The 27766-nt window shown below is 45.4% G+C and overlaps 1 protein-coding gene across 2 annotated transcripts; it reads left to right on the top strand.

Moving 5' to 3' along the window:
* CCSAP (centriole, cilia and spindle associated protein) lies at positions 1-27766 on the top strand. Of its 2 annotated transcripts, none has more exons than XM_083176458.1 (4): positions 1-149; positions 14037-14432; positions 18538-18776; positions 23881-27766. In XM_083176458.1, exons 2-4 carry the CDS (start codon positions 14090-14092, stop codon positions 24058-24060), a joined length of 762 nt encoding a protein of 253 aa, XP_083032584.1. In that variant the 5' UTR covers positions 1-149; positions 14037-14089; the 3' UTR covers positions 24061-27766. The 2 variants fall into 2 exon arrangements, with proteins under 2 accessions (XP_083032584.1, XP_083032583.1); XM_083176457.1 differs by lacking the exon at positions 1-149 and adding an exon at positions 13816-13947.

The following is a 27766-nucleotide window of genomic DNA, read 5'->3' as shown; positions in this document are numbered from 1 at the left end:
AAGGAAAGGGAGGAGCCTAAAGGATTTGGCTTTCTCTTCTGTTAACTACATAATAGCAGAGTATATATACTGTATGTGTTTACTCACGCACAGCAGCAGAGCATAGGAGCACGGCATGAATAGAAGCATCCCAATCTTATTAATGAACTGTGAGTATTCGCCAAACCCCAGTACTGTATACCAGGCACCGCGGGGAGAATGTTATCAGTGCATATCTATCTAGTAATACGATGTTATCGTCCTGTATGGAAGCTGCAGCACTCACACAAGTGGCATGTTTCCCCGCCAGATAGTGGGACATTGCTTACTACGCTGTAGCACCATTAGCAGCTGTGGGTTGCTTGCCTTGTATGCTTGGTCGTTGCCACTGACTGTGTACATACATGATGGCATGCTTGTGTGATCAGAACCGGATTGCAGTAGTGGGTAAGAGGCGAGCTGTCACAGGGTGGCATGTAAGGGGTGTCTGGGGATGTTGGTGGGGGAATGATAAAAATAGATCTTGCTCTCCTCGCGCAGCCAGCCCACTGTGTGTAATACTGATGATTCCCATGCCATCTGTCATGGACCTGTGTGTGGGGAAAATAAAGGTTGAATTGAAATATATCCATGGTAATGGTAGCCAGAGTGCCGGTCCACCAGCGCAATATATATATATATATATATATATATATATATATATATATATATATATATAATAATTTCAGTACAGGTATGTGCAGGCACCTAGCACTGTGACATGCAGGGCAGACAGGGTATGGGTAAAATCCGGACCAGGACAAAACCCCCGGACCGCCGGACCAGATATCAAACTCTGCATTTTGGAGCTTGTAGCATTCCGTCCGGGGGGTGTCCAGTCCGGGGGGGGGGGGGGGGGTGCCTGTGACACCTGTCACCAGGGAGTGGAGGAGGGGGAGAATAAAGTCTCCCTGTATGGTCCGGGCATGTAGCAAAAACCGGACGGTCCGGACCACACGGGGAGGCTGTAATCTCGGGACAATGTAAAAACCGGACCCGGACTAAACCCCGGACTGCAGGACATCAAAATATGCAGTCCGGAGCTTGTAGTGTCCGGTCCGGGGGGTGTCATGTCCGGGGTGGGTCCCTGTGATAGCTATCATCGGGGACATGGGGAAGGGGAGATTACAGCCTCCCCGTGTGGTCCGGTTTTTGCTACATGCCCGGACCATACAGGGAGGCTTTATTCTCTCCCTCCTCCTCTCCCTGGTGACAGGTGTCACAGGCAGCCCCCCCGGACAGCACACCCCCGGACAGGACACCCCCCAGACCAGACGCTACAAGATCCGGACTGCAGATTTTGATGTCAGGTCCGGTGGTCCGGGGTCTTGTCCTGGTCCGGTTTTTACCCATACCCTGTAATCTCCCCTCTCCCATGTCCCTGGTGATAGCTATCACAGGGACCCTCCCAGACAAGACACCCCCCGAACAGGACACCCCCTGGACCGGACCCTACAAGCTCCGGACTGCAGATTTTGATGTCCTGACCGGCGGTCCGGAGTCTAGTCCGGGTCCGGTTTTTACATAGTACCGGGCAGACATGCTGATCTCCAGGCCACAATATACCATTTATTTCCACATGCTTTTCACTACCCTGGAGACTATAGGGTAAATTTACTAAAGCTACTAAAAATAGCAACAACCAGATTCTATCATTTTCTAGGATGCAATAGAGAAATAAGACAGAATCTGTTGCTATGGGCAACATCACCTCTTCTAATTTTTAGAATCTTTAGTAAATATATATACTCCTAATGCTGGGTACACACAAGATAATTTTCTCACGCTCAATTGGCCTAGTTCAGCATGTAGGGTTAGCACCTAGTCCCTTTAATAATGGACACATATTAATTACACAGGTTCTGTGGCTGGCTGACTTCAAGACTCCACTTCACCTGATTTAAAACTGCCACAGAACCTGTGTAATTAACATGTGTCCGGAATTAAAGGGACTAGGTGGTAACCCTATCAGCATGGATCGCTATATAGAGTACTTGCAATCCACCTGATTACATAGGGTACAAGGTCGTTAGGTTAACATACCTAAGGTCGACCACTGACGTTATAGTTTACATCTGGGGTAGCCAACCCTAGTCCTCGAGAGCTACCAACAGTGCATGTTTTGCAGGTCTCCTCACAGAATCACAAGTGAGCTAATTAGCTTCATCTGTGTATCTTTTAAAATGTGTCAGTGATTAATGAGTGCAGCTGTGCAGCAGCTAGGTTGTCTGGAAAATGTGAACTGTTGGTAGCTCTCGAGGGCTAGGGTTGGCTACCACTGGTTTACATCAACACCTGAAATAGATCGACATGCCTAAAGTCGACGTGGATGGAAGATTGACACAAGCATTAGATTGACAATGGCTACGTCGACAGTTGAATGGTCGACATGGATTTTTCACTTTTTTTGAGACGACATGCCGACAGGCGGTATTTAATGCCCTACTATCCAATAGGGGGTGGAGGGAGAATAAATTAGTGTGCCAAGCGCAGCGAGGCACCGTTCCAGACGCATGGCAAGCTCAGCAAACCATGCGAGAGGGTTTGTGGTTCACTGTTCCGGTGACCATGTCGAAATTTGGGACAAAAAAGTGAAAAATTTCAGTTGTCGAACTAAGCCATGTCAACCATGTTGAGCTTTGGTTGGTTGACCCAATGACCCATACCTGTTGCCAGGGATTTAAAAGTCGATTCCTGCTAATTTTTCTATTGGATCTAGTTTTGAGATATTGATATGTCTCCTTCCTGCATTCGTAGGGAGATATGAATGTGTTATGTGTCTCAAAGGGTGTGGATTAGTTGGTCACCAACAAGTTGTCATTAGGTCAAAAGGTAGGGAGCTTTTCACGACATAGGGTTTTTCACTGTTTTTTTTTACCCGAATGTCGACACAGTCGACATGGACACAAGTTAAAGTGCACTACGTCCCCTCACATGGCTCGCTGCGCTCGGCACACTATTTTATTCTCCCACCACGCCCTAGTGGGCATGAAATACCGCCAATCGGCACGTCGGCTCAAAAAACAGTGGGAAAATGCTATGTCGACCTTTTGACTGTCGACCTCATGACCCTGTCGACCTTCCCGCATGATGACCTTCCTGCATGTCGACCTTATGGTGGCGACCTAATGACTGTCTAAGAACTTGATGGTGACCCAATGACTCTATCCCGTCTCAAATGGGACGACCATACTATTTTCTCCATTTTAAATACCTTATTATCGAACATTTGTATGGCACATGCATGCACAAATTGCAAATACATTTCTGTACGCATAGCTAGGGCCGGCAACAGAAATCTTGGGGCCCTGTACAATTATATTTCTGGGGCCCCCCATCTAATCTCAAATCCACACAACCCTCTTCTGCATGAGCCTCACCTGGGCGGAATATTACCGCCCAGGATCGCATTGTAAAATGTGATCATATCACTGGGATGTATCACCTGGCAGGGCGCAGGGACAGGGCTCCGAAAGGAGCCTGTCCCTGTGATACCCAGAGTCGGAAGCCGCATGCGAGGTTATGCGACCCCGCTGACCGCACTGCCGATATGTAGCCATAGGCTACAATGGGCTATCGCCATATCAGAATGGCGATAGCCCAGGGGTGCGATCCCAGGCTGCCCAATGTTGATACATCGGCCAGCTTCGCATCCCCATAGAAACCTAAGGGGGATGTGGCCGGCGGCGCTGCAGGGGGATCGCAGCGGGGATCGGAGATTCCTGCTGCGGTCCCCCTTTAATACATTTCAGTGATACTTAATATTTGCGGTTAACCCCCAAAAACTGATGTTTTCGGGGATTTAGCCGCAAATATTGCTTGATAAATGGGCCCCTTAACCTTTTGCTGCTCCAGATCCTGCTTTCAGGTGCGGACTTTTGTTCTCAGTCCTGCTGACCTGGCTCCAGGCTGCTGCTTCCTGCTGGCTCCCGACTGCTACTGGCCTGTCACTTTCACCAAAAACCGCCAAGCACTACAAGCAGACAGAGCAGGTTGAGCGCAGAGTGCAGAACAGATGACAGGCACATTAAAAGTACAGGAGCCAGAGACTGAGGCCACAGCGCCAGCAGAGTAGATGGCTCTGAGTGCTGAGCGGCAGGGCGCACACACAGTTGATGGCAGTAGCACACAATGGGGCAGATGTATTAAGCCATAACAAGAGTTAAATGCAAGGGTGATAAAGAGAGATAACCGTCCAGCCAAATCAGCTCCTTACTTACTTTTTTCGGTACTTGTTTCCTAGCACGACGCCCCCGATTTTGATTGTATTACATCTTATACAATCGCATGCATCGCATGCAATATAGCGGCATGCGATGAGATCCGATAGGTGCTTTTAATGTTAAATGCACCCCATTGGCAACGCCACCCCCACTATCAAGCCAACCCGAAGCGTGGCGACCGCTGCTAGCGGTACGCGCCCTCCGACCTTTTCATACCCCTACTGATTTTAGATAGTGTGGTGAGCGCAGCGAGCCACCGAGACCGAATCGCAGCGAGTGCAGCCGGATTACTTTACATGTATTGCGCATCACCTAGCGGGGCTCGCTTTGCTCGCCACGCTTCGGGCTCGTATTCCGTGTCTACTTGACGGGATCGCTGTGCTCGCCACGCTTCGGGCTCGGTGGCTCGCTGCGCTTGCCACACTATCTTACATCTACTCCACGCCGACGTGGATAGTAGGGGTATGAAAAGGTTGGAGGACGCGTACCGCCGCCCCTTGTGAGCTCGCTGTGCTCGCCACGTTTCGGGTTGGCGTTGATCCAGGGGATGGCGTTGACTATGGGGGGCCATTTAACATTGTAAGGACCCATCAGGGTGCTTGTACAATCAAAAATCATATACGATCGCATTGTATGGCATACGATGCGATGCAGTATTTTATTGTACAATATCGCGTCGCATCGCATACCATCGTATACCTTATTTAGTGTAATGGTATACGATGCGATGGGCGCCGTGCTAGGGAATAAGTACCCTTTTTTTCAAACACAGCCTGTAACATGGCAGTTAGCAGGTGATTGGCTGGATGTTTATCTCTCTTTATCACCCTCGCATTTATCTCTTGTTAAGGCTTAATACATCTGCCCCAGTGAGTCAGTCACAGATGGTGTACAGTAGACTGTTGGGCCACAAGGGTCACTGACAAGCCAACTAGTACAGGCGGTGGCCGTCCTGGGGCATGAAAGCTCTGGGGCCCTTCAGATCGCTGGGGCCCTTCACACTTGTCTCCCTTGACACCCCCCCCTGTCGCCGGCCCTGCGCATAGCAAAAAAATATACATGCTACAGAATGTCATAAGGCCCCCATACACTATTGAGTTTTGCAACAATTTAACCCGATTCTGACAAATCGGCACAAATGTCATGTGTTGACATCCCGAGAGGACGGGATGTCAAGACAGGCACATAAGACTGGTGGGTCGAGAAGCAAATGAATGGACAGTCAGTGAGAGCCCAAATGCATATGTATGGGGGGGGGGGGTTTCAGCTTGGCCCTCCCTGCCTGACTCTCCACGAACTTCACTCACCATTTCCACCTCACTGGTTCTTTTTAGTGAGGTGAAAACGTCGAGTGCGGCAATCAAACCGGCGAGGCCCACCACTATATGCAGCGGGCTCGCTGTCCTCTGATGGTGAGGATTTCCCAGAACATTGCATACTGCAAGCAGCCGGCGAGGGGGTTAGACAGAGTTTTAGTTGGGTTTTTTTTGCCCCAGTTGGTGGTAAAGGACCAATTCAAGTTTTTTATGTCCATTATAATAGTCAAATTGTGGGTAAATATTTGTTAGATTTAACTTAGTTTAACTTAACCGAAGGGTGCCGCGAAAACATTTCTGATGCTGTGGGGTGCCGTGATTCAAAAACTTTGGGATCCTCTGGGATAATGCATTCTTGAGCTTGGTTAATCTGACAGTTTTGCAGCCCCCATAAATGATTATGGGGGATGGGGCTGTTGCTGCTGTCAGAAATATAAAGACCAGAGCAGAAACTGTACATCCAAGATACTGTATATGCTGCAGTCACTCTGTGGTGCATTTTGTGGATACTTAATATTTTGGAAATATCCCACAAATAAAATGTAATAAATAAGACCCTAAATCTGCTGTTATTGCTCTCTTAGGGCCTCATTTAGAGTCTGATGTCAATGTTATTTGCATCTATAAAATGCTATTATGTATGTTTGCGCTATAAAAAAAAAGTATCTTCAAGCAGCAGATGGCATTAAACAAAGTGTATCATGTGTTCCCAGTATGGTATGTGTCATATTCTTGTACACAGGGTGCATTATTTAACAGGTACTTGTTTCCTAGCACGGCGCCAGCGATTTTTATCTTAAGCATCGGGACCTAGAAAAATTGCATTGATCGCATCACATGCAACCAAATCGCATGCGATGCGATCTACGCGATTTTTACATTGGAATCAATGTAAAATGGTCCCTGAGACCCAATTTTACATGGGGGGCCATTTCACCCCCCTCATGGGTGAAGTGGCCCCCATTGTTAACGCCACCCCACTATTGACGCCAACCCGAAGCGTGGCGACCTTTTCATACCCCCACTATCCACGTCGGCGTGGAGTTGATGTTATAAAGTGTGGCAAGCGCAGCGAGCCACCGAGCCCGAAGCATGGCGAGCATAACTTCACAGGTATACACGTCCCCTCATGGGGCTCGCTCCGCTCGCCACGCTTCAGGCTCGGTGGCTCGCTGCGCTGACGTGGATAGTGGGTATGAAAAGGTCGAAGGACATGTACCGCCGCCCCTCACTCGCCACGCTTCGGGTTGGCGTCAATAGTGGGGTGGCGTTAACAATGGGGGGGACACTTCACATACGTAAAACCCATGACCGTGCATATACAATGAAAAATTGGGCCCATTGGCCCATTTTCCATTGTTAGCTATGTAAAATCGCGTCGATCTCATCGCATGCCATTATAATGGCATGCGATGGACGCGATCAACGCGATTTTCTCCTTGCCGGCAATTAAAACACTTAATTGACAGAAGATCGCATACCTTAAGTTACCTTAACTTAAGGTATGCGATCTACCACGACGGGCGCCGTGCTAGGAAACAAGTACCGTCAAACATAATTTGGACTATGTTTCCATCTCAATGTGATTAATCGCACTTTGTATGTGTCTGTTCTCAGATTCTGTGTCATTTGTCTCCAGTCTGCATTCAGGCTTACTGTGACTAGGGGGTCTGAGACCTAGGCTGTAGTGGGTGTGGGATAGGCGGAAGTAGGCATGAATGTGAGAGTATAAGGGCATGTAATTGTGAATTGAGATTTACATGACTGCCGATAAGTATCAAACAGACCCTCCGGAGGGGTTTGATTTGTGTCCGTTCTGACCCTAGTGTAAACATTGGCTGCAAAGCTGCTAATGGTGACAATGTCTAATTGACCACAAATAAATAAATAAACACATCAGTTTATTCAAATTTAGGAAAACCAACAGCAGCAGTTTTTGAAAAAGTCATTTTTGTAACCATTTTTGCAACAAATGGGGAATGCATAAAGAGACTGTATACACAATTTGCATCTGCTTTGCAAAGGCCTCTTCAATATTGTATATGTATAGTGTACTGGGATTTTTATATCATTTTCAGTATTGTCTGTGAAGTGAAACCTCCAGCCACAATACAATCTAATCTCAGACCGGGGGAAGTAGCAGCCCAAACATTGCAATTAAATTACCTGGAATTAGCGGAAATAATTGTGTTTTCTATGGATTGCTTTTAAAGGCCCTAAACACGTACCGACTGAGAATGCAGAGCGTTTTAAGCAATGCTGCTTCGCTCAGAATGCTCTCCCTCTCTCAGCACACAGCGCTGTACAGTGGTTGAGAACACTGGCCCCGGACAACTAATAACCTATAATAGCAAGGAAGCACTGTTTGTCCACAGACGATATTGACTCTGAGGGAGCTGCTGAGTGTTTTGAAGGCGGAGAAACACGTTAGAATCCTTCTGCTCATCTGGTACCAATATTTCTGTGGACAAACAGAGTTTCCTTGTTTGCGGACCTAGAAAAGGCAAGACTGGAATGCTAACCAGGCCGGGGAACATGCTTCTACATCTTAATTCAGGTGGCCACCTGATTGTCCACCAACATGTTTTTCTAAAGCTAAAGGCCCATACACACTGGGCAACTTTGAGCTGAAAGTCACTCAAAACAGGAGGTTTGAGCGGCTTTCAGCTCAAAGCTGCCCAGTGTGTATGGCCCGGCGATGAGCGCTGCTACGCGCTCCCGCAACATCGCCGGGAAAGCCGTTCATCTGCTGGTTATACCAGCAGATGAGCGGCTTTCAGGGCGGCTTTGCATAGCGCTCCGCTATGCAACGGCATCCTCCCCTCCTCCGTCGGCGCCGAGCAGAAGGAAAGCCACACAGTGTGTATGCACTGATCGGCTTTCCCCGCAGCGATGATAGTGATCATCGCTGTCCATACACGCTGGGCATAGTTGCCCATTGTGTACGGATCTTAACTGTGGTAGCTCTGGTAACTATAGCACACTATTGGCAGCTTAAGGGGTTGATCCTATTAATTCGCTGAAAAGTGCTCTCACCTCCATAGGTGAATTCGCTGCGAAGTGAATTCGCTGAGAAGGGTGCGAGTTAGGGTTAATTCGGGGGCCGTTTTCAGCGTGAAAACGGCACCGACCGGCAACTCGCACCCTTTGGGGTTAATAGGATAGACCCCTAAATCTCTTCTGCTTTTGCTTTGCATTGTGGTGCTGCATGGAAATAGTAACAGAACTGCTTTTCTGCTTTGCAAAAACTAACTAAAAAGCACTAAACAAATAGAGACTTTTTTTACTATGACCTGACTCATAACTCAAAAGTACTAACAATTAGGGGACTAACTTCACTTCCCTGACTCAGGACTGAGCTCTACTGCATTTTATATAAGTTGTTGTTTCATTCATTTATTCATTTTATTTCATTTGTTGTATTGTTTTTTGTACCTTTTTTTTTAGTTAGAATTATATGGTTTATTTCGAGCATCAATTCTGTCTTTATATATACTGTACGCCTAGAATCTGCTTATGGAGACATCTAGTGGAAAGTTGATATTATTACCATCAAGGTGACAGAATTGAATAGAATTTCCATCTTAGTATAGTCGGTTATATTAAATAATATCCTCTCTAATGTGAATATTTTTATCGCATATCTATCTTTTATTATTAATAAACCACAAAAATATTTTCATCATAGCGCAGTGTTCAGTTTTTCTTTTCCACCATAGAAGCCCATGTTAACATTTATTTTTCTGCAGTGTGTGTGTGTGTCTAATTTATTTCACTATTGGTTAAGTTGCAGAACTACAAGACCTAGCGGGCCCTTTACTGCATGCGGAGGAGGCTGCTTGTAGTTCCACAACATGCCACTATAGATTTCAATCTAACTTTACACTTAAATCATTAGCCCGGTGCCCATTGCCCAAGGGCACCGGGCACAGCACTGGGCTGGGGTAATTCTGGAGAGGGGGACCCCTTTATTGGGGGGTCCCCACTCCCCCAGGGTCCCAGCCTGGGCTGACCAGTCAGGGGGGTAATTTTTTGGCTGGGGGAACTAGTGTATATATCCAGTACTCTGAAGAAGGTGTTTAAACACCGAAACGCGTTGAGCCCACTACCACCCACCCTATTGTTTTGGACCAGCACAAGACACCACCAAGGTCGTATTCCTACCCATTCGATGTGAAATACATACATATTTCACATCGAATTGGTACGAATACAACCATTAATACCCATTCGATCTTAGTAAATTTACCCACGGTCACTTGTCACCGCCACCACAAGCAGATGCAACTGTTGGAAACTGATGCAACTGCAGAAAAGACAAAAGGACAGCTGCATCCAACTCAGCTTTGAGGGATCTTGTCCCTTGAACAGACCCCACCTCAATGAGGGCTGCTTCTAGACATTTCCTAGGCTAGTTTTCCATTCCAATCTGCCCCTGCTATGTGCAGTTTTTCACTTCTATCTAGAGATAGAGCTCTGTTTCATTCTCCTAGAGGGGGTGACAACACTGGCACACTGTAGGAGTTGAAAGTAACGAGAGGATGGCCCAGGTGGTAGGCGTACAAGGGCTGTGGGGAGAGAGAGCAGGTGAAGTAGCTGGAAAGAAGATTTCTGTGCAGAGACTAAAGACATTCTTCCCATGGTAACTGTACTCAGTGACCCAGTGCATTAACCTGTAACTCTGAAACGTTTTGGGGTGGGAGACGAGATGTTCCCTTGCCCCTCCCCCCAATATTCTTCCACGATGTCCCCTTAGCTAAAGTTTTTTAGAGCAGGTCAGCATTTTGTTCTAGTAGAGGAGATTCATCTTTGTATGGGCTACCAGCTCTGACTGCTGTACTGTGGTATTTTTTTTATTTCCTTCTTTTAAAATAAATAATTTACTTCCAAAGGCCCCTCCTATATTATTGTGACTTGTCTGAGGCACAAGTCGCAATCGATTTCCCTTTAACAGCTCCCGGTAACTCCCTGGTAGTCCTTCCATCCAATTTGGGACTTGATGTGCTATTTTTAAATGTGCTTAATGCGCATGTAAAAATAGCACAGAAGGACTTCCGGGGAGATCAAGGAAATTCTGTTTACAACTTTTCACATGATTTCTTAGTCCAGTCGGAATCGTGTGAAAAGTGGCCAAATTGCACTTTAGGCATTTGAGTATTCTTAAAAAGAAGAGAAACGGTGGTCCACAGAGAGTGGCAGCCGTTCGCAGAAAGGATTCCTTTTTGGAGGCACAAATGTGCCTCCAAAAAGGAATCCTTTCTGCGAACGGCTGCCACTCTCTGTGGACCACCGTTTCTCTTCTTTTTAAGTATACTAGTACTTGATTCCTGGGGGCACCTCCAACGCCATATAATTGTTGTACGCCATCAATTGTATTGTTCTCCTAGTTGGTTCTTTAAAAACTGCTTTCTATTACCCTTTGTCCTGTGCATGATACCACTCCCACTTGTTCCAGGCATTTGAGTATTGTCATGGACTAGTATACACAACTGTCAGGGACCCACTAGGGTTGCAGGTCTGCTACCTTTGCCACCACTTGCAATAATCTTACAACTAATATAACAAGGAAAGTTGCAGGACTCCTGTCACCTTATACCAGGGCTGGGCAACACTGGCCCTCCAGATGTTAATGAACTACACATCCCAGGATGCTTTGCATTAGTTTTGCTATGTGACCATGCTGAAACTGATGCAAGGCATGCTGGGATGTGTAGTTCATCAACATCTGGAGGGCCGGTGTTGCCCAGCCCTGCCTTATACACTAATTTGCTAATCAGGCGTGTCTACCATCATCATCTCACTACAATATAAAACATCTTTTAGTCACACCCATAATTTCCGCCCTTTTTCAGTTTCAATCTTCTAACTACTCTGTGTAACAGTACTTGCATATAAAGTTAAAAATATCTACATCTGCTGCAGTGTACTGAGTTAGGAAGGGCATGTACCAGCCATCCATTGTGGACCTTCAACTTCAACTTCTCATAGAAAACATCAAAATTGCAAAAGTAATGGGGTGCAGTTTTTAAAATCACACCCTAAACATGATCAAAAATCGCAAAATAAATAGAGCAGGTGTAGCCTGGCGAGTTTGACAGAACCATGCCTGGATCAGTGAGATCTATGCATGATTCTGTAAAAAAAAAAAAAAAAATGTGTGTTATAGTGTCAAAAAAGATGTGAAATAAATGGGGGGCGTCCCCCCTCCCCATTACCAGCCCCCTTCCCTGTATATGGGAGAAAAAAATAGTGGGGATCCCCTCCATATTTAAGAAACCAGCATCGGCTCTTGGGACGGTCCTGGATTCAAAAATATAGGGGACAAAATGAGTAGGGGTCCACCGTATTTTGGAAACACACTGGGCTTCAACAGCCAGCAGTGTCATGCCACAGAAAAGGGACACTTTAAAAAAAATACTCTAAGGACTTAGCCCTGATTGGCTGCAGGCATCTCCATGGAAATGCTTACAGCCTATCAGGCCTGAGCCGAGTCCTGATTGTCTGTAGGGGATACGGTAATTAGGTCTATAACAACTAGGTCGGCAAGCATTGAATCGACATGGGTCAAGGTTGACATGGATGTAGGTCGACATGACATTAGGTCGACACAAGCATTAGGTCAACATGGGCTAGGTCGACAGTCAAAAGGTCGACATGTTTTTTGAGCCGACATATTTCGGCGGTATTTCATGCCCTACCATCCACTAGGGCAGTGGTTCCCAAACCACCACCCAAACCCCACTCCCTGGGGTGCCTCGGGACACTTGCAGGGGTGCCACGGGTTGGTGGACCAGGACCAATTCAAATTATTTATGGTCAATTATTTATGGACAAAACCAGTGCTGGTGGCTGCCAATCATAAAATATGTGTACAATCAGAACCAAATCCTGCCCTTTACACATAACTGAACCTAAGACACACATATAAACACAGGCTACTTAATTTTATATATTTTTTGGGGGGTCTAGGGGTGCCGCGGAAAAATTCTGATACTCTAGGGTGCCGCGATCCGAAAAAGATTGGGAACCTCTGCACTAGGGCATTGTGGGAGAATAAAATAGTGTGCCGAGCGTAGTGATGCACTTCAAGCTGTGTCCATGCCGACTCTTTTGACATTCATGTAAAAAAAACTGTGAAAAACCCCATGTCCACATGACCTTTTGACTGTCAACCTAGCCCCCTGTTGACCTAATGCTTGTGTCGACAGAATTTCACGTTAACCTAGATCCATGTCGACCTTGACCCATGTCGACCTTGCTGCATGTCAACCTAGTGGTGTCGACCCAATGCTTGTCGACCTAGTTGTTGTAGACCCAATGATCCCAACCCGTCTGTAGATAGTCCAAATCGATACCCAAATGCGCACCACGTGTACACAGCTTTAGGCATGCCCTGGTATAATGGCATGTGCCACGATTTACCGGGAAAAATCAATAATCCAGTAATGGGTGCGGGATGCATGACATGGGTCCCACACCTTTGGGTCCGATCCAATTATCCCTTGCAATCCAACCCAAAATATCCAGCAGGTGAAAATCATATTTACAGATTTTCACCTGCTTGGATTAAACTCTTTCCTAGGGTTAGCACCGCCCGTCCAGGATTACTTCGGAGTCCGGAGGGGTGGTGTTCTTACCTGTCTGCAGTAATCCTATTCTTTCCTGGGTTGGTAAGAGTATACCGGGCCTAAAGGCCCATACACACTGGGCGACTTTGAGCTGAAAGCCGCTCAAAACAGCAGGTTTGAGCGGCTTTCAGCTCAAATCCGCCCAGTGTGTATGCCCCATTGATGAGCGCTGCTGCGAGCTCCCGCATCATCGCCGGGAAAGCCGCTCATCTGCTGGTAATTCCAGCAGATGAGCGGCTTTGAGGACGGCTTTGCATAGTGCTGCACTATGCAAAGCCGTCTTCCCCCCTCCGTTAGGCAGGGGGAAAGCCGATCAGTGTGTATGCATAGTCGCCCAGTGTGTATGCCGGACCTTTGCTAAGTATGAGAATAAATGCTCTTCTCTGTGCAGGAACTATAGTTTCCTGAAGGTGTAGCAAATGTATTCCATTTATAGGTTACATTGTTTCTGTTATATATTTGTTTAGATATTTTCAATATAGTCTAAAAATTACAGTATGAGTTACATAACCATATGCAGCACAATGCGTGTTCTACAGCACCGGACAGCTGTGTCTGCGCGCTCTTATTGGTTTGCGGGCTTTCAGGGGGCGTGGCCACAACATTTGTTTTGGTTTAAATGACCGTGGAAGCAAGGCAAGCCGGGCCGCACTGAGCACATGGGGCGGGGTGTGGTGTGCACTTTGTGTATCGCGTTTTGGTTGGTACATGGCTGGCAGGAGAATTGTTATTACCGAACCCCGCTGGAAGTAACGCCACGCTGTAAGTTGCTCTGCCAACGGCGTGTACATAAAGCAGTGACGCTCTGGCTGCGGAGTAACCCTTCCTTTGTATTTCCTTCCCTCTTCTAGAGCTCTGTCTGTGAACTGAGAGCCCAGCCTATGGGTCGGGGAGACCGGACAGGATGCACTGCAAAAATCTCCGTACTGAATACATGAAACGTTTCAAAGATCCGCACTGGGATGCCTACAGGAAGTGTTATGAGGAGATGCTGAAGTATAGGCTGGCACGCCGGCTGCTGGAGCACGCACATAACCCCTGGCTGTGGGAAGGATGGGAGGGAAGCTCAAATTCTAGCAGTGGTCACTCCACACCCCCAACAAAGCCTTCAGAGTCTGCTCCTGCGTCCCACCAGGCACCAGAGACGGCTCAGGCTCCCCATAAACTCCCACACACTGAAGACCGGCCTGATGTGCAGCTGGCAGACCCTGATGTGCCCACTAGTGGCAATGGTCACATCACACAAGGTAAGAGTTTGTGTTATAGGGCTATATGTACTAACCCTTGAAAAGGGATAAACCACCTGCCAATCAGTGTCTAATACCCCTTTCAGACACGTGAAAATCCCGGGTTTTTTCACATGAACGCGCCCAAACCCGGGACTAGTGTATGTCTGAAAGGGTATACCCGGGATTTCACTCCCAGATACTGAGCACCTGCAATTGACCAGGGTTTTTCCCGGTATTTAACTCCCGGGTATAGTACCCGGCTTATGTCTGAATGGGTTTACCCGGGTTTTTCAGTTTTAAACATGTGATGTTGCTTTTTTTTGCTGCCGGGGCGTGTCCCATTTTAACGATGAAACACTGAAATACTTGAAAAGCCTGGCTTATGTGTGAAAGGGGTATACCCGGGTATTTCCCGGATTTGAGGTGTAGTGTGAAAGGGGGTCTGTACTAAAATCCTGGGAGTGACCTGGGTTGAAAATCCCGGGTAAACCTGACCAAAATCCCGGGTAGTATGTCTAAAAGGGGTATAACTCATTTTCTAATATGGCAGTTATATACCCTCCAACTGTACTGATGTACCCGGTACAGTACCGTTTTTTAACTGTCTGTACTGGCTAAAATAAGCTGTACCGCTTTTTTAACAGAAGCCCTGGGTAATTGAGGGACCCTGGGAGTTGTAGTTTAAAGCACCAACGGCTGCTCTCCAGGGACTGTGAGGGAGCTAAACAACCAGTTAAACAGAAAACCACATCGGGCGCAAACACTACAATAGTTCACCCTTGGAATTAGGGAATCTATAACGATTTTCACATATGGCTGCTCCCAATTAGCAAATTGGATGATTTGCAATAGGTACACAATAGGGGAAATGGGGAGTGTGTATGACTGATCACACACACCCAGAGAGCGCCAGACGATTGGATAAATATAAATGTATTTGAATAAACGACAATAAAATATATCACATCAAATGCAACATGTAATAAAATGAATGGTATTAAAAAAGGTACATTACACTCCCATGGGATATATAGCAACAGGTGGTAGTCCCAATATTTGGATATCTCCTTTTAGGGGTAAAGTATATGTCAGATCCAGCTCAATTATCATAGATGTTGAATTTTTTTGTGTGAACAACACATCACATGAAAGGTGTAGTAGCTGATAGTTGTGGATATGCTCAGTCTATTAAGCAGACTGCTCTAGCTTATCCGCCGGCTGTCGCCGCCTGTTGACGACCAGCCAGTTTGTGTGTCGGCGGAGAGCGAGCTGTCTGCCTCCGGCAATCAGCTAAGTTGTTGCACGCTGAATTGCCGGGAGGTTAGAGCGGTCCAATGAATGCTGCAGGTAACTCACCCAGGACTTGTGCCGATGTCCGGCTAGCGTGTTCAGTGCTGGCGGCACTGGGGAGACCTTAGTTTTGCAGGTAATCAGCTGGAAAAGCAAAGACGTTTTCAGGAGCTTGAATCGATAATGCTGGAGCTCACCCACAACTATCAGCTACTACACCTTTCTTGTGATGTGGTGTTCACACAAAAAATTCAACATCTATGATGATTGAGCTGGATCTGACGTACACTTTACCCCTAAAAGGAGATATCCAAATATTGGGACTACCACCTGTTGCTATATATCCCATGGGAGTGTAATGTACCTTTTTTGATACCATTCATTTTATTACATGTTGCATTTGATGTGATATATTTTATTGTCGTTTATTCAAATAAATTTATTACATTTTATATTTATCCAATCGTCTGGCGCTCTCTGGGTGTGTGTGTGTGATCAGTCATACACATTCCCCATTTCCCCTACTGTGAGGGAGCTGCCTGCCAAGACTATATCTCCCATAGTGCACGGCAGGGGGACACAGCGGGCCTGCCTCTCCCTGCTAAGGGATAGACTGTGGTTCGAGGACGTTACTCCACGGCTGCGGGGAGAGTACAAGTCCCGGCATGCTGTGTGTGGCCCTTCAGCAGTGCGAGAGAGAGTGACTGTAGATTTCTCTCCCAGCCGCTACAGCGCAAGCCGCTGCCGGATAAAAGAATGGGCGGCCTGAACCCAGCTGCGGTGACTAACAGTGGCTGAAGTTTCCAGTCATCTTCCAGCCAGACCCCGCACAGCTGATGGGGACTGAGGTAGGGACAGCCAGCACAGTTATATTATATAGTTATATAATATATAATTTTATTATTATTTTTTTTTTTTGTTTGTTTAATGGGATGCTACAATTTTTTTTGGGATATGAAGTGGAAAGTAAAAGGGTCTTGGCCACTCCCCCTTTACCCATGGCCATGCCCCTCTATCTATGACCACACCCCTCTACCGGTTTTTGAGTCCAATATATTGTAGGGTATGCAGTTATGAGCCAATTTGCTGCTTGTTAATATCTCTGCATTTTTTTTTTTATATATAATTTTTCACAATTAGTAAATCTTTAGGAAAATAAAGCATAAACAGTGCCCAGTAATATGTTGTTGTTGTGCCACAAGGGTTCTGCAGTGCATGACAGTACATGGATGAGTAAAAATACTAAACTACAGTACATGGTAAATAAAGACCATTGGGGCTGGGGACAGGGCACTGATGCAATTATCAGGGTGGCAGCAATATATTTTAAGAAAAGCACATGAGGAGAGAGAGCTCTGCTCCATGAGTGATTACATGCTGTGACTGTTCTGCATTCTGCTCTGCCCATTCTCGCCCTTCATTCTGTCTGGTTTACTTTTTTTTTTTTTTTTTTATACAGTCGGCCAGGGCACTGTCTCCGCTCAGCTGTCTACCCCTCCTGGCACCAGCGGCAGCGGTGTCCGACTCCCCCCCTTCTCCCCCTCCTGACACCAGAAGCTGGCAGGCATCAGTGTCTGAACCCCTCTTCCCCCTACTGACAGCAGTGGCAACGCGTACAGTGGTGCCCTACCCCCTTCTCCCCTTCCTGGCTGCAGCAGAGTATGAATCCAGCCACGCAGGGGCACCGCTATCTGCCTGACTATCACTGCTTTTAATACGAGCGAGTGGCAGCATTTCACTTATTGGCCAGGAGCGCGCGCCTCCGGCATGCACTGTCCCTTTTTGCAATCAAAATGCATGATGTGCATCGCACCCTTAATTTGTCTGACTCCTACACTTTCATCCTTACTCATAGAAAATTGTCAAGCCCGGGTGTACACACTAGACAAGATAGTAAAAGATATAGCTCGGAAGGAATTTTCTGAGCAACATTTACTTTCTTGTCTAGTGTGTATGGGGCTTTACCATGTAAGAAACAGATTTCTACTTGTTCTTGTACCCCAAGATGCAGACATCCGCATTAAGTAGGTCTCTGGCATTAGTTGTGACCACAGCTGCGATGTGGCTCCTGGGAGCTAAATTCCAGTGTATTAATGGAATCTCCCCCACCTGAAACGGGAGAATATAAAAATATAATTTATACAAAACAAGCCATTTAAGAGATTTGTATAATAACGTCTTGTGAATAATAGCCTTTTGCAATCTAGTCATTTCAGTCACTGTGACCGGTATTCAGTGCCCTAATGGCAAGCTATCGGCACATAGAAGTGCCGATGGCTCACATCAGTGTATTCTATGAATCCTTGCTCTTCCTTGAGGTGAGGTGGAAACGGTGAGTGTGGCCATTAAAATGGTGGGGCTCACCACAAAATGCAGCAGACTTGCTCTATTTGCAGCAAACCTCTCCGTTTAAGGGGACCCTTGCCGGCCTCTCACGGCAAGGATTCTGTCCAAACATTGAATACGGTGAGGGGGTTTAGAAGGTTTGATGGATTTTTCCCCCTGAATTCTTGAAATCTTACAGCTGAGGAGTACTTCTTTGCCAACTCCTCATAAATATTAAATCACTGAAAGTTACAGTACCATCTTCCTGATTATCTTTCCTGTGTTTGCAACCTCCTGCTGATATCATAATTACTGCTGCCAACTGACCCAAGCAGTCACAACCACTGTGCCTACTAGCCAGTAGCTTTTTCCTCTGGATAATGTTCTCCTTGTTTTTTTTTGCAGGGAGAGCTTCACCTTCTGTTTTGGCAATGAATGTTTTGTATGTATCATGGTCAATACAATGTGTCAAAATTCTAAAGCTGCAACACAATTTGTTTTTGGACAGAAAATACTTGTCACAGTGAGAAGAACACAGAGTTGGATGACAAATCTGTAAGTCGTTCCAGAGAACCGCATGGTCACAGAGCCAGAAAGGACGATCAGAAGTCAATGCGAAGTCCACATAAGACTACCTTGGCCAAAGAAAGCAGGCATGCTTTTGCTCTTTATGCCTGTGGTGAGAGAAAGAAAGACACTGGAAGCCAGAAGACCCACAATGTTTGTGCTCCCACTCAGGAAAATGAGGTATGTGGTTCTTATTGTGCAAAAGGGTATATTTAATCTGTCTATAGAGATTCTCCTTATTAATTTGAGAGAGTACTGAAAGCTCAAGAAAGGGTGACAACCATAATTATGCTCAGTGATATATGTGGGTCCTGGAGACCACTAACTTTATAATTTAGGGTCCTAGTTCACTGGGTCCCATTGCTTATTATGCATTTGAGCTAACTGCAACTCAGTAGTCAGAGAATGAAAGAGACTGTCAGGGAGAGAGATGGGTTACAGACGAGAGAGGATGTCATTAAGCCAGTGCCAGGTAAAGAGAAAAGGAGGAAGAAGAGGCAAAGCATGGGGTCAAGAGAGAGAGATTGTTTGTAGGGGCAAAAGAGCAGGAGGGGGGGTGTATGAAACCAGGTGAAGAGAGGCGTGAGGCTATGTAACCAGGGGTTATATGGAGAGGAGGCAGCATCAGCAGGCTCCCCTGCTTCCTGGTTGTGCTGCAGTGAGAGGTGTTGAGACTAAGTGAGCTAGGCGCTCTGCATTCCCCAGGAACCCACTCCGGCCACAGGCTTTCCTGCTCACTGGCTGTGTTGCAGCAGAGCATGTCCCCAGAGACCCAAGTATTGTGGAAAACTGAATCCCCCAGCCCTCATTTCCGGGTAAAATACGTGCTATAGCTTGTATTTGGGATCAGCGTGAGATGTACATTACTGAAGGAATGATCATTGAAAAAATAGTGTGCGGTAGCAAATATTTATTGCTGTTTGCATCTCTAAATGTCTCTGCTTGGCCAGTATATGTGCCTGGTTTCTACATGCCATTATCAGCAATGTGTACTTGCACACACCTTAGGATCAAAAGATACACATTACAAGTGTAGTCTCATAGGTCTGCATGGGTATCATTTGCATCAACAATTTCCGACATGATATCTCCTCCCCTCCCAACTACCCCACTCTGTCATCCTTCTGCCCTACTACAGCTGAGGAAGTCCGCTCCCTCATCTCATCCTCTCCCCCCTCTACCTGTCCCTTGGACCCTCCCGTCTCCTCAGTTCCCTCTCCCCCACTGGCTGCTCCCACCTTGCTCACCTCTTTAACCTATCTTTCTACTGGCATCTTTCCCTCACCCTTCAAACATGCTCTGGTCTCGCCTATTCTTAAAAACCAAACCTGGACCCTTTATCTCCCACAAGCTACCGCCCTATCTCTTCTCCCATTTGCCTCTAAAATACTAGAACGGCTGGTTTACAGGCGTCTCACCAGCTACTTGTCTGACCACTCCATCCTTCATCCTCTTCAATTTGGCTTTTGCCCACTTCATTCCACTGAGACTGCCCTAGTGAAAATGACCTACTGTCAGCCAAATCCAAGGGTCACTTCTCCCTGCTTATCCTTTTGGACCTATCTGCTACCTTTGACACTGTGGATCACCCTCTCCTCCTCCACACACTCCAAAACATTGGCCTCTCTGGCACTGTCTTCAACTGGTTTTCCTCTTACCTCTTCAACTGTTCCTTCTCAGTCTCTGCCTCTGGCTCTACCTCACCACCTTCTATCCTTCCTTTCGGGGTCCCTCAGGGTTCCTTATTTGGCCCCCTTCTGTTCTCTCTGTGCACCTCCTCTCTGGGTGCACTCATTAACTCCTTTGGCTTCCAATATCACCTCTATGCGGATGACACCCAAATCTACCTCTCCTCTCCTGATATGTCCCCCACTGTTTTCTCTCAAGTTTCCAACTGACTCTCTGCCATCTCCACCTGGATGTCTGAGCGATTTCTGAAGCTGAATATGGACAAAACGGAACTTATTATCTTTCCCCCACCCAGAGCTATGCCCCCTACTAATCTCTATCACTGTTAACAACACCATCATCTCCCCCGTTCCCTAACTCCGCTGCCTGGGTGTCACTCTTGACTCCTCCCTCTCCTTTGCACCCCACATCCAAGCCCTGGCCCATTGTTGCCGGTTCCAGTTACGCAACATTGCTCGCATCAGGCCCTTTCTCTCACAGAGTGCAACTAAGCTGATCATCCACTCATTGGTCATCTCACGGCTCGACTACTGCAATGTTCTCCTCACCGGCCTCACTCAATCCCAACTGGCTCCTCTCCAATCTGTCCTCAATGCTGCAGCCAGGCTTATCTTCCTCTCCCGCCGCTCTAATTCTGCCACTCCCCTTCAACAAAATCTGCACTGGCTTCCATTCCCCTACAGAATCCTCTTCAAACACCTCACTCACGTACAGGGCCATCTCTAATTCCATTGCTCCATATATCTCTAACCTCATCTCCATTCATACACCCTCCCGCCCTCTACGGTCGGCTGACGACTGTCGTCTCTCCTCCACCCTGATCACTGCTTCCCATGCTAGAGTACAGGACCTTGCCCGTGCTGCACCCCTTCAGTGGAACGCACTCTCTCGCTCCATTAGACTCTCCCTGACCTTGCAAAGCTTCAAACGGGCACTGAAAACTCACCTATTCATGAAAGCATACCCTTCTGCTGCATAAACCAGCTAGTTCTCCGACCCCTTGCCTGTTTACATCCTGCTATCTAACCACCACCCACTCGCTTGCACCTCTTGTAATCTGTCTGTCTCCCCTACTAGATTGTAAGCTCCTCCGATTAGGGCCCTCTTCCCTCCTGTTGTCAAAGCCCACTTCTCTTCACATTTCACTCACAGCTCTCCTATACTCTAGGAGTCCAAATTGAGCACTAAACACTAGTTTGTTGTCTATGTAATATAGCAACTAAAAAACACTCAGTGACCATCTTTGTCCGCATACTCATCTCCATCATTGGCATCAAGCCTCTAGTTGTATGTTGATTGAGTCCTCACTAACATTTAAGCTGTAATGTGTATTGATCTGTGGCGCTCTTCATTCGTACTGTATTTTTGTTATTTATTCAATGTTATGCCAAGCTTTGTCTCCCTGTATTGTTCCTTTGTACGGCGCTGCGAAACACTTGTGGCGCCTTTATAAATAAAATTTTAATAATAATCAATAAGCAATCATTGAACGGTTTTTACTTTCTAAAATTCTATCACATTTGATAGTATAATACAGAAGTACAATATCACAGCATAACACTCTGACTGAATTTGAAAGAGAAACTAGAAATAGTCAGCGCTGAACAGCTGTGGTAATTCAATAGAAATCTACATGTACTAGGGACAAATTCACTAAAGGCGCATCATTTTAAGAAGTTCAAATATATTTTGAGAACCGTGATCTGGATAATCATGTGAATCATCATAATGAACTCTTTTTACTACACTTAAACACAAAAGTCAACATGGTTCTCACTGGACCATGCAGGCTTTGCTTCATCTCAGCACTGCCCCACACTCCACAAATCAACTCCATATATCATCAAAAACTATATGCCAGCCAAAATTTGCAATAAATAAAGTACTTGGGGGTCGCAGACCTAAACTATTCTTGCTAAATTTCCTCCAAGGAGTCAGAATTCAAGAACTAAAAGTTTGTTCTGGCAATTATTACATTGTGTGGGAACCATTGACCATTTTAACCTGTCTGACATGACAGGTGTGAATGTGTTCCTGAAACACCCCCACTGAATTTTATAAAGTGTGGTGAGAGCATGCGGTTTACTTGACGTGTAATCCGCGTCCCCTCGCGGGGCACGTTGCGCTCGCAACGCTTTGGGCTGACATGGATAGTGGGGGTTTGAAATGGCGGTATTTGCCAGTATGTAATATGGAGCACTGGCAAGTGCGTCCTTTACAAATTGCTTAGACGCACAAGTGTATGCGCCTCAAGCAGATGGAGCACCTCTCTGCCGGCGCCCACGTGATCTCCAGTGCCCACCAGCACAGGGGATCAGGCGGTTAGCGGCGATGTGTGAGGCACTCACGAGGCTTGCGGCGTCTGCCAGCGCACCTGACCCTGTGAGCTACAGTACGCTTGCTACGCTGCCTTACGACTACTCTGGCTGAAGCTGACTGTGTGTAGCTCTGACTACGCCAACTATGTTGCGTGTGCCGTGATAATACACAAGTACCCAACTTTGCACCTTTTAGCAAGTCATTGGCAAAATTTTAAGGCCACAGGCAGTGTATAAAATAGTAGTAATTCCGTTAATAGATCAAGTACCCATCAGGCAATTGTCCATTTAAGCTGAATGCATGCATGCTCAAAGCAATCCCAAATCTAAGCGGGATGAATTGGGTAATTCAGTACTCGAAAAGGATCTAGGAGTCCAAATTGAGCACTACACCCTAGTTTGTTGTCTTTTTAATATAGCAACTAAAAAGGCCAATAAAACTCTAGCATGTATTAAAGGGGGCATGGAAACTAGGGATTCAAAAGTAATTATGCCTCTGTACAAATCATTGGTTAGACCGCACCTCGAATACGGAGTACAATTCTGGTCCCCACACTATAAAAAGGACATCATAGAATTAGAAAAAATCCAAAGAAGAGCAACTAAGCTTATTAGGGGAATGGAGACTTTAAGCTACGAGGAGAGATTAAGCAAGCTGGGACTATTTACACTAGGAGGAGGAGAGACGTTTAAGGGGGGACATGCTCAACATGTACAAATATATCAGGGGCCAATATAAGGAACTGTCAAGCACCCTTTTTTCTGCTAGACAGGAATCTAGCACGAGAGGGCACGAGTTTAGATTAGAAGAAAAAAAAGATTTTGTTCAGCTAGAAGAAAAAATTTCTTTACAGTCAAACTTTGGAACTCTCTTCCTGAAGAAGTAATGTAGGCAGACACTATAAATATGTTTAAAATAAGGTTGGATAAACATTTATTGGTTAAAAACATCCACGGGTATCAATAAGTAACAATCTGTCTTTAAAATATCAGAACATACTATACAACAAGGGATTAGCTACTATAAACATAGGTTGAACTAGATGGACGCAAGTCTTTTTTCAGCCTCACCTACTATGTAAAATAATGATACGTTCACAGATCCATTAGCAAAAACAAGTTATTTCCATCTGAGTAAGTCTAGGGCTTCTATTAATATCCTAAAGAACCAGGCTGGAAGTTGTCATTATCTGAGATCCACCCAAAAACCACTTGTGCGTTAACCTGAATTTAAATCTTATTTTTTTATATTTCTATTGCATTGTTCCCTTTTTAAGATTCATGAATCTGCTTTGAGAGCAAAGAACAGGCGACAGCGCGACAAGAGACGGCAGCATCTGCAGAAGCAGAGAGCTCGTTCAGCTGATGCAGAAAGTGTTCTAAGAAGAAAACCCTCCACTGTAGATAATCCATGGATGACTGAATACATGAGATGCTATTCAGCCAGAACTTGCTGAATTCTATAATTGTACAGTACATTAAGTTATTTTTTGTGGGTGTTTTAAATAATGTGTTTGGCAAATGTTGTTATTTCCACTATGTGTTGTGTGTTTTTATTATTATACTTGTTATTAGCAATATCAAGCAAATTGTAAATTACACTTTCATACTGGATTTTTATACACTTTTAAAACGGCAATAAGGCTATTTTAAACAGTCCATTTTATGTTTTAATAATTTTTTAAATGGCTTGTACCACAATAAAAACCACACTAGGTTTGCTCATGCACCTGAAATATACCAATATTTCAAGTTAACTATAGATGAGGGAGGGAGGGAGGGAGGAGGAGGAGAAGAGCGAAACATATTGCTCCTAATGCAGGGTTGCTAACATTACCATATTAGATGGGGTGTATATAATATATACCATCACAAACACACACGACTATCTATTCCCAATTTATGCTATGTAATATCCTTTGCTGATATATGCCCTGGCAAGTACACCGCTCCAATCTGGGTCTCTTAACCCAGATGTATACTACCCATGTCACGCATACTGTTGAGATTGTGTTGATGATACTAGGTGCCTTGGGGTGAGTTGGTGCTTGAGAGGCGAGTTGACCAGGGCAGTCAAAAGGGGGTGAGATGGAGAGCGGGTAGAGCTGATTGGTTGAGGCTCTGACAGCAATTGTAGAGAGGAAGGCCCATCCCCCTGCCAAGTATCCACGGACATACAGTCAGCTTGTTCTAGGTGCACATGATCTGGGCACTGACTGGTTGCAAGTCCTGGAAATATCCCTGGTTGTTTGCATAAACTTTCAGAAATAAGCAGGATCAATGTTGCACCGTCCTGTGTTTTTGCTTATGTCTGAATGGGTTATAAGAGAAAAATAATTTGGGCAGCAGTTAATTGCAAATTCCATAGCAGATGTGTTTTCTTTTGCAAACAGTGATGGTCAAGGTGGGGATGCATTGTCTACTGTAATTTGCCTGGGTAAATGGCATTCAGATGGTGGTAAAATAGTTTTGAGATGCAGCCAGTATATTCTGGTGCCCAGACTTCCTTTGGAGGGTTGAGCAGAAACATACTTTCGGAGTTGATCTAATTCAGTAACTCCTGCCACGTTGTGTGCTCTTTAAAAGTTAATATGGTACTTATATAATATCTGGGCTCCCGTTTTTCTTATGAGACCGCGTCCCCTCGCGGGGCTCGCTACGCTTCGGGCACAGTGGCTCGCTGCGCTCGCCACACTATATAAAATCAACTCCATGCGTAGTTGGATAGTAGGGATATGAAAAAATGGGGTGCATTTAACATGGGAGCCCAGATAATACATAAGTACCGTAAATATTTATTCTTGCTATAGTTATATTTTTTTAAATGCCAGGACCGTTGTGTTAAAAGGCTTTCTTGGTGCATTCAGCTGTGAGAGCAGGAAGATGTTACTCTTCCCTTCTTTTTTCCATTTCAGCAGGCAAAAAAAACCCAATGGAAAACATAGATAGGGTGCTTGTCAGGAAAGATGAGACCATTCACTTCCTTATCTAAATACTGGTCTTGCATAGGCCCATCTAGTAACCATTCAATAGACCCATTTATCCAAGAGGAGACAATTGAATCTGGTTTATGGTGTATTTGGTATAAATCACTTTTCTATCTCTGCAGTAAGTTTGATATTCTTTTAATATAGATATATGTAAACTACACTATGGACAAACTATTCAGACGTTTGACCCCTACGCTATCAGGGACTGCAATGACACTGTATTTAAATACATATACTTTAATATGGGGTTGGACCCCATTTTGCAGCAATAACATATTCCACTCTTCTTGGTAGGCTTTCCACAATATTTTGGAGTTTTTCTGTGGGAATTTGTGCCCAATCATCCTGTAGAGCATTTATTACTTCTTGCAATCTCCATTCCAGTTCATTCCAAAGGTGCTTGATCAAGTTCTTTCACAACATATACTTCAAGCCACATATTGATAATTCCTGTTTTATGCACAGGGGCAAATTCATGTTGGAATACAAAAAGGCCTTCCCCAGATTGTTGCCTCACCGTTTTAAGCAGAGCATTGTTTAAAATGTCTTGATATCCTGAAGCATTTAGATTGCCCTTCACTGGAAATAAGGGGCCGAGCCCAAACCCTAAAAAAAACAGGCCTATCCCATTATGCCTCCTACTCAAAACTTCATAATTGGCATAATGCAGTCAGCCAGGTAATGTTCTCATGACATCTGCCAAACCCAGTCATGCCAATCTGACTGCAAAACACCTGTGATTCATAACCCGGATGGTTAGCATTACTGCCTCACAGCACAGGTCATGGGTTAGATTGCCATCATGGACCTAAGGGCTTTTTCACACGCTCCTGCCGGGCGGCGAAACCCTGCACGGCCAGGAAGCTGTGCCGCACACAGCAGTTAATAATGGACACAAATGTGTCCATTCACATGGGACAGACATGGCCCGGTTGCAGCCGGATCCCACCACTGGAAGGGACGGCTGCCGGGCTGTGGCCATCCCCTCCATTGTAAACTACTGTGTGCAGCACGGCTTCCTGGCCGTGCAGGATTTCGCTGCCCGGCTGTGAAATAGCCCTATCTGCACAGTTTGTATATTCTCCCCAGGCTTGTGTGGGTTTCTTCCCACAATACAAAAATATGCTGGTAGGTTAATTGGCTCCCAACAAAATGAACCCATACATGTGGTATTAAAATATGTGAATGTTCAAATATTCTTTGTAAAGCGTTACAGAATATTTGTGTGCTATGTAATCCACTGGGAATAAATACATTATTTCACAGAACACATTTAATATGCTTCACAGTGTCGGTGTGTACGCCACTCCATCTGACACTTAGCATTGGACTTGGTGATGTGAGGCTTGCATACAACTGCTCAGCCATGAGAACCCATTTCATTAAGCTCCGGCTGCACAGATTTTGTGCTTACATTAATGCCAGTGGAATGTCAGAACTCTTCTATGGAATGAGCAGTGCATTGGCAACTTTTACACACCATGCTCCTTAGCAGTCGTTGACTACTCTGTGATTTCAGATGGTCTTCCACTTCATTGCTATTGTTCCTAGATGCTTCCACTTTCTAATAATATCACTTGCAGTTGATTGTTGAAATTTCATGAACCACCTTAATGCAAAGGTGCCTATCACAGTACCAGGCTTGAAGGTGCTGGGCTCTTCAGAGCAATCCCTATTCTCAAATGGAGACTGCATGGCTAGGTGCTTTATTTTATACACCTGTGGCAACGGGTCTGATTGAAACCTCTGAATTCAATAATTAACAAGTGTGGCAAAAAACTTTTGTCCGTATAGTGTATCTTATTTTAAATTTTTAGACATATCTTTTTAATTTTTTACCATTTGTGATCTAAATGAGCATGAACAATGTATACATAGTACCACTAAACCTGGGAAATCCTGGTCCAGAATGGATTATTGACTTAGAAATATAAAAACTTGATGTTTATTATTGTGTCCAATGGTCATCTAATCGGTAGGTGAGGGATTGCACTGTTGCATTATCAACCATTGATGGATATTATGAGTATTGCTTATACTGGGTGACTGCATTTGAATGTACAAATAACATTTGTAAAAAATGTAGTCTATTTAGACACACAGCTTAACATCAGTATGTTTCAAGTAAACAAATAAAAATAAAACAAATGGAGCTGCAGAATTTCTCAACCTC

This window comes from Crinia signifera, chromosome 3 (assembly GCF_055691185.1).
Source record: "Crinia signifera chromosome 3, ASM5569118v1, whole genome shotgun sequence".
NCBI lineage: Eukaryota > Metazoa > Chordata > Amphibia > Anura > Myobatrachidae > Crinia > Crinia signifera.
This window is presented reverse-complemented; position numbering and strand designations above follow the sequence as displayed.

What these genes read in the sequence shown, in the direction of transcription:
- CCSAP (XM_083176458.1), top strand. Translation starts at nt 14,090, where the DNA reads ATGCACTGCAAAAATCTCCGTACTGAATACATGAAACGTTTCAAAGAT. An exon ending in CAATGGTCACATCACACAAG is followed by an intron (nt 14,433 to 18,537) that starts GTAAGAGTTTGT and finishes GTTTTTGGACAG; the next exon opens with AAAATACTTGTCACAGTGAG. An exon ending in CTCCCACTCAGGAAAATGAG is followed by an intron (nt 18,777 to 23,880) that starts GTATGTGGTTCT and finishes TCCCTTTTTAAG; the next exon opens with ATTCATGAATCTGCTTTGAG.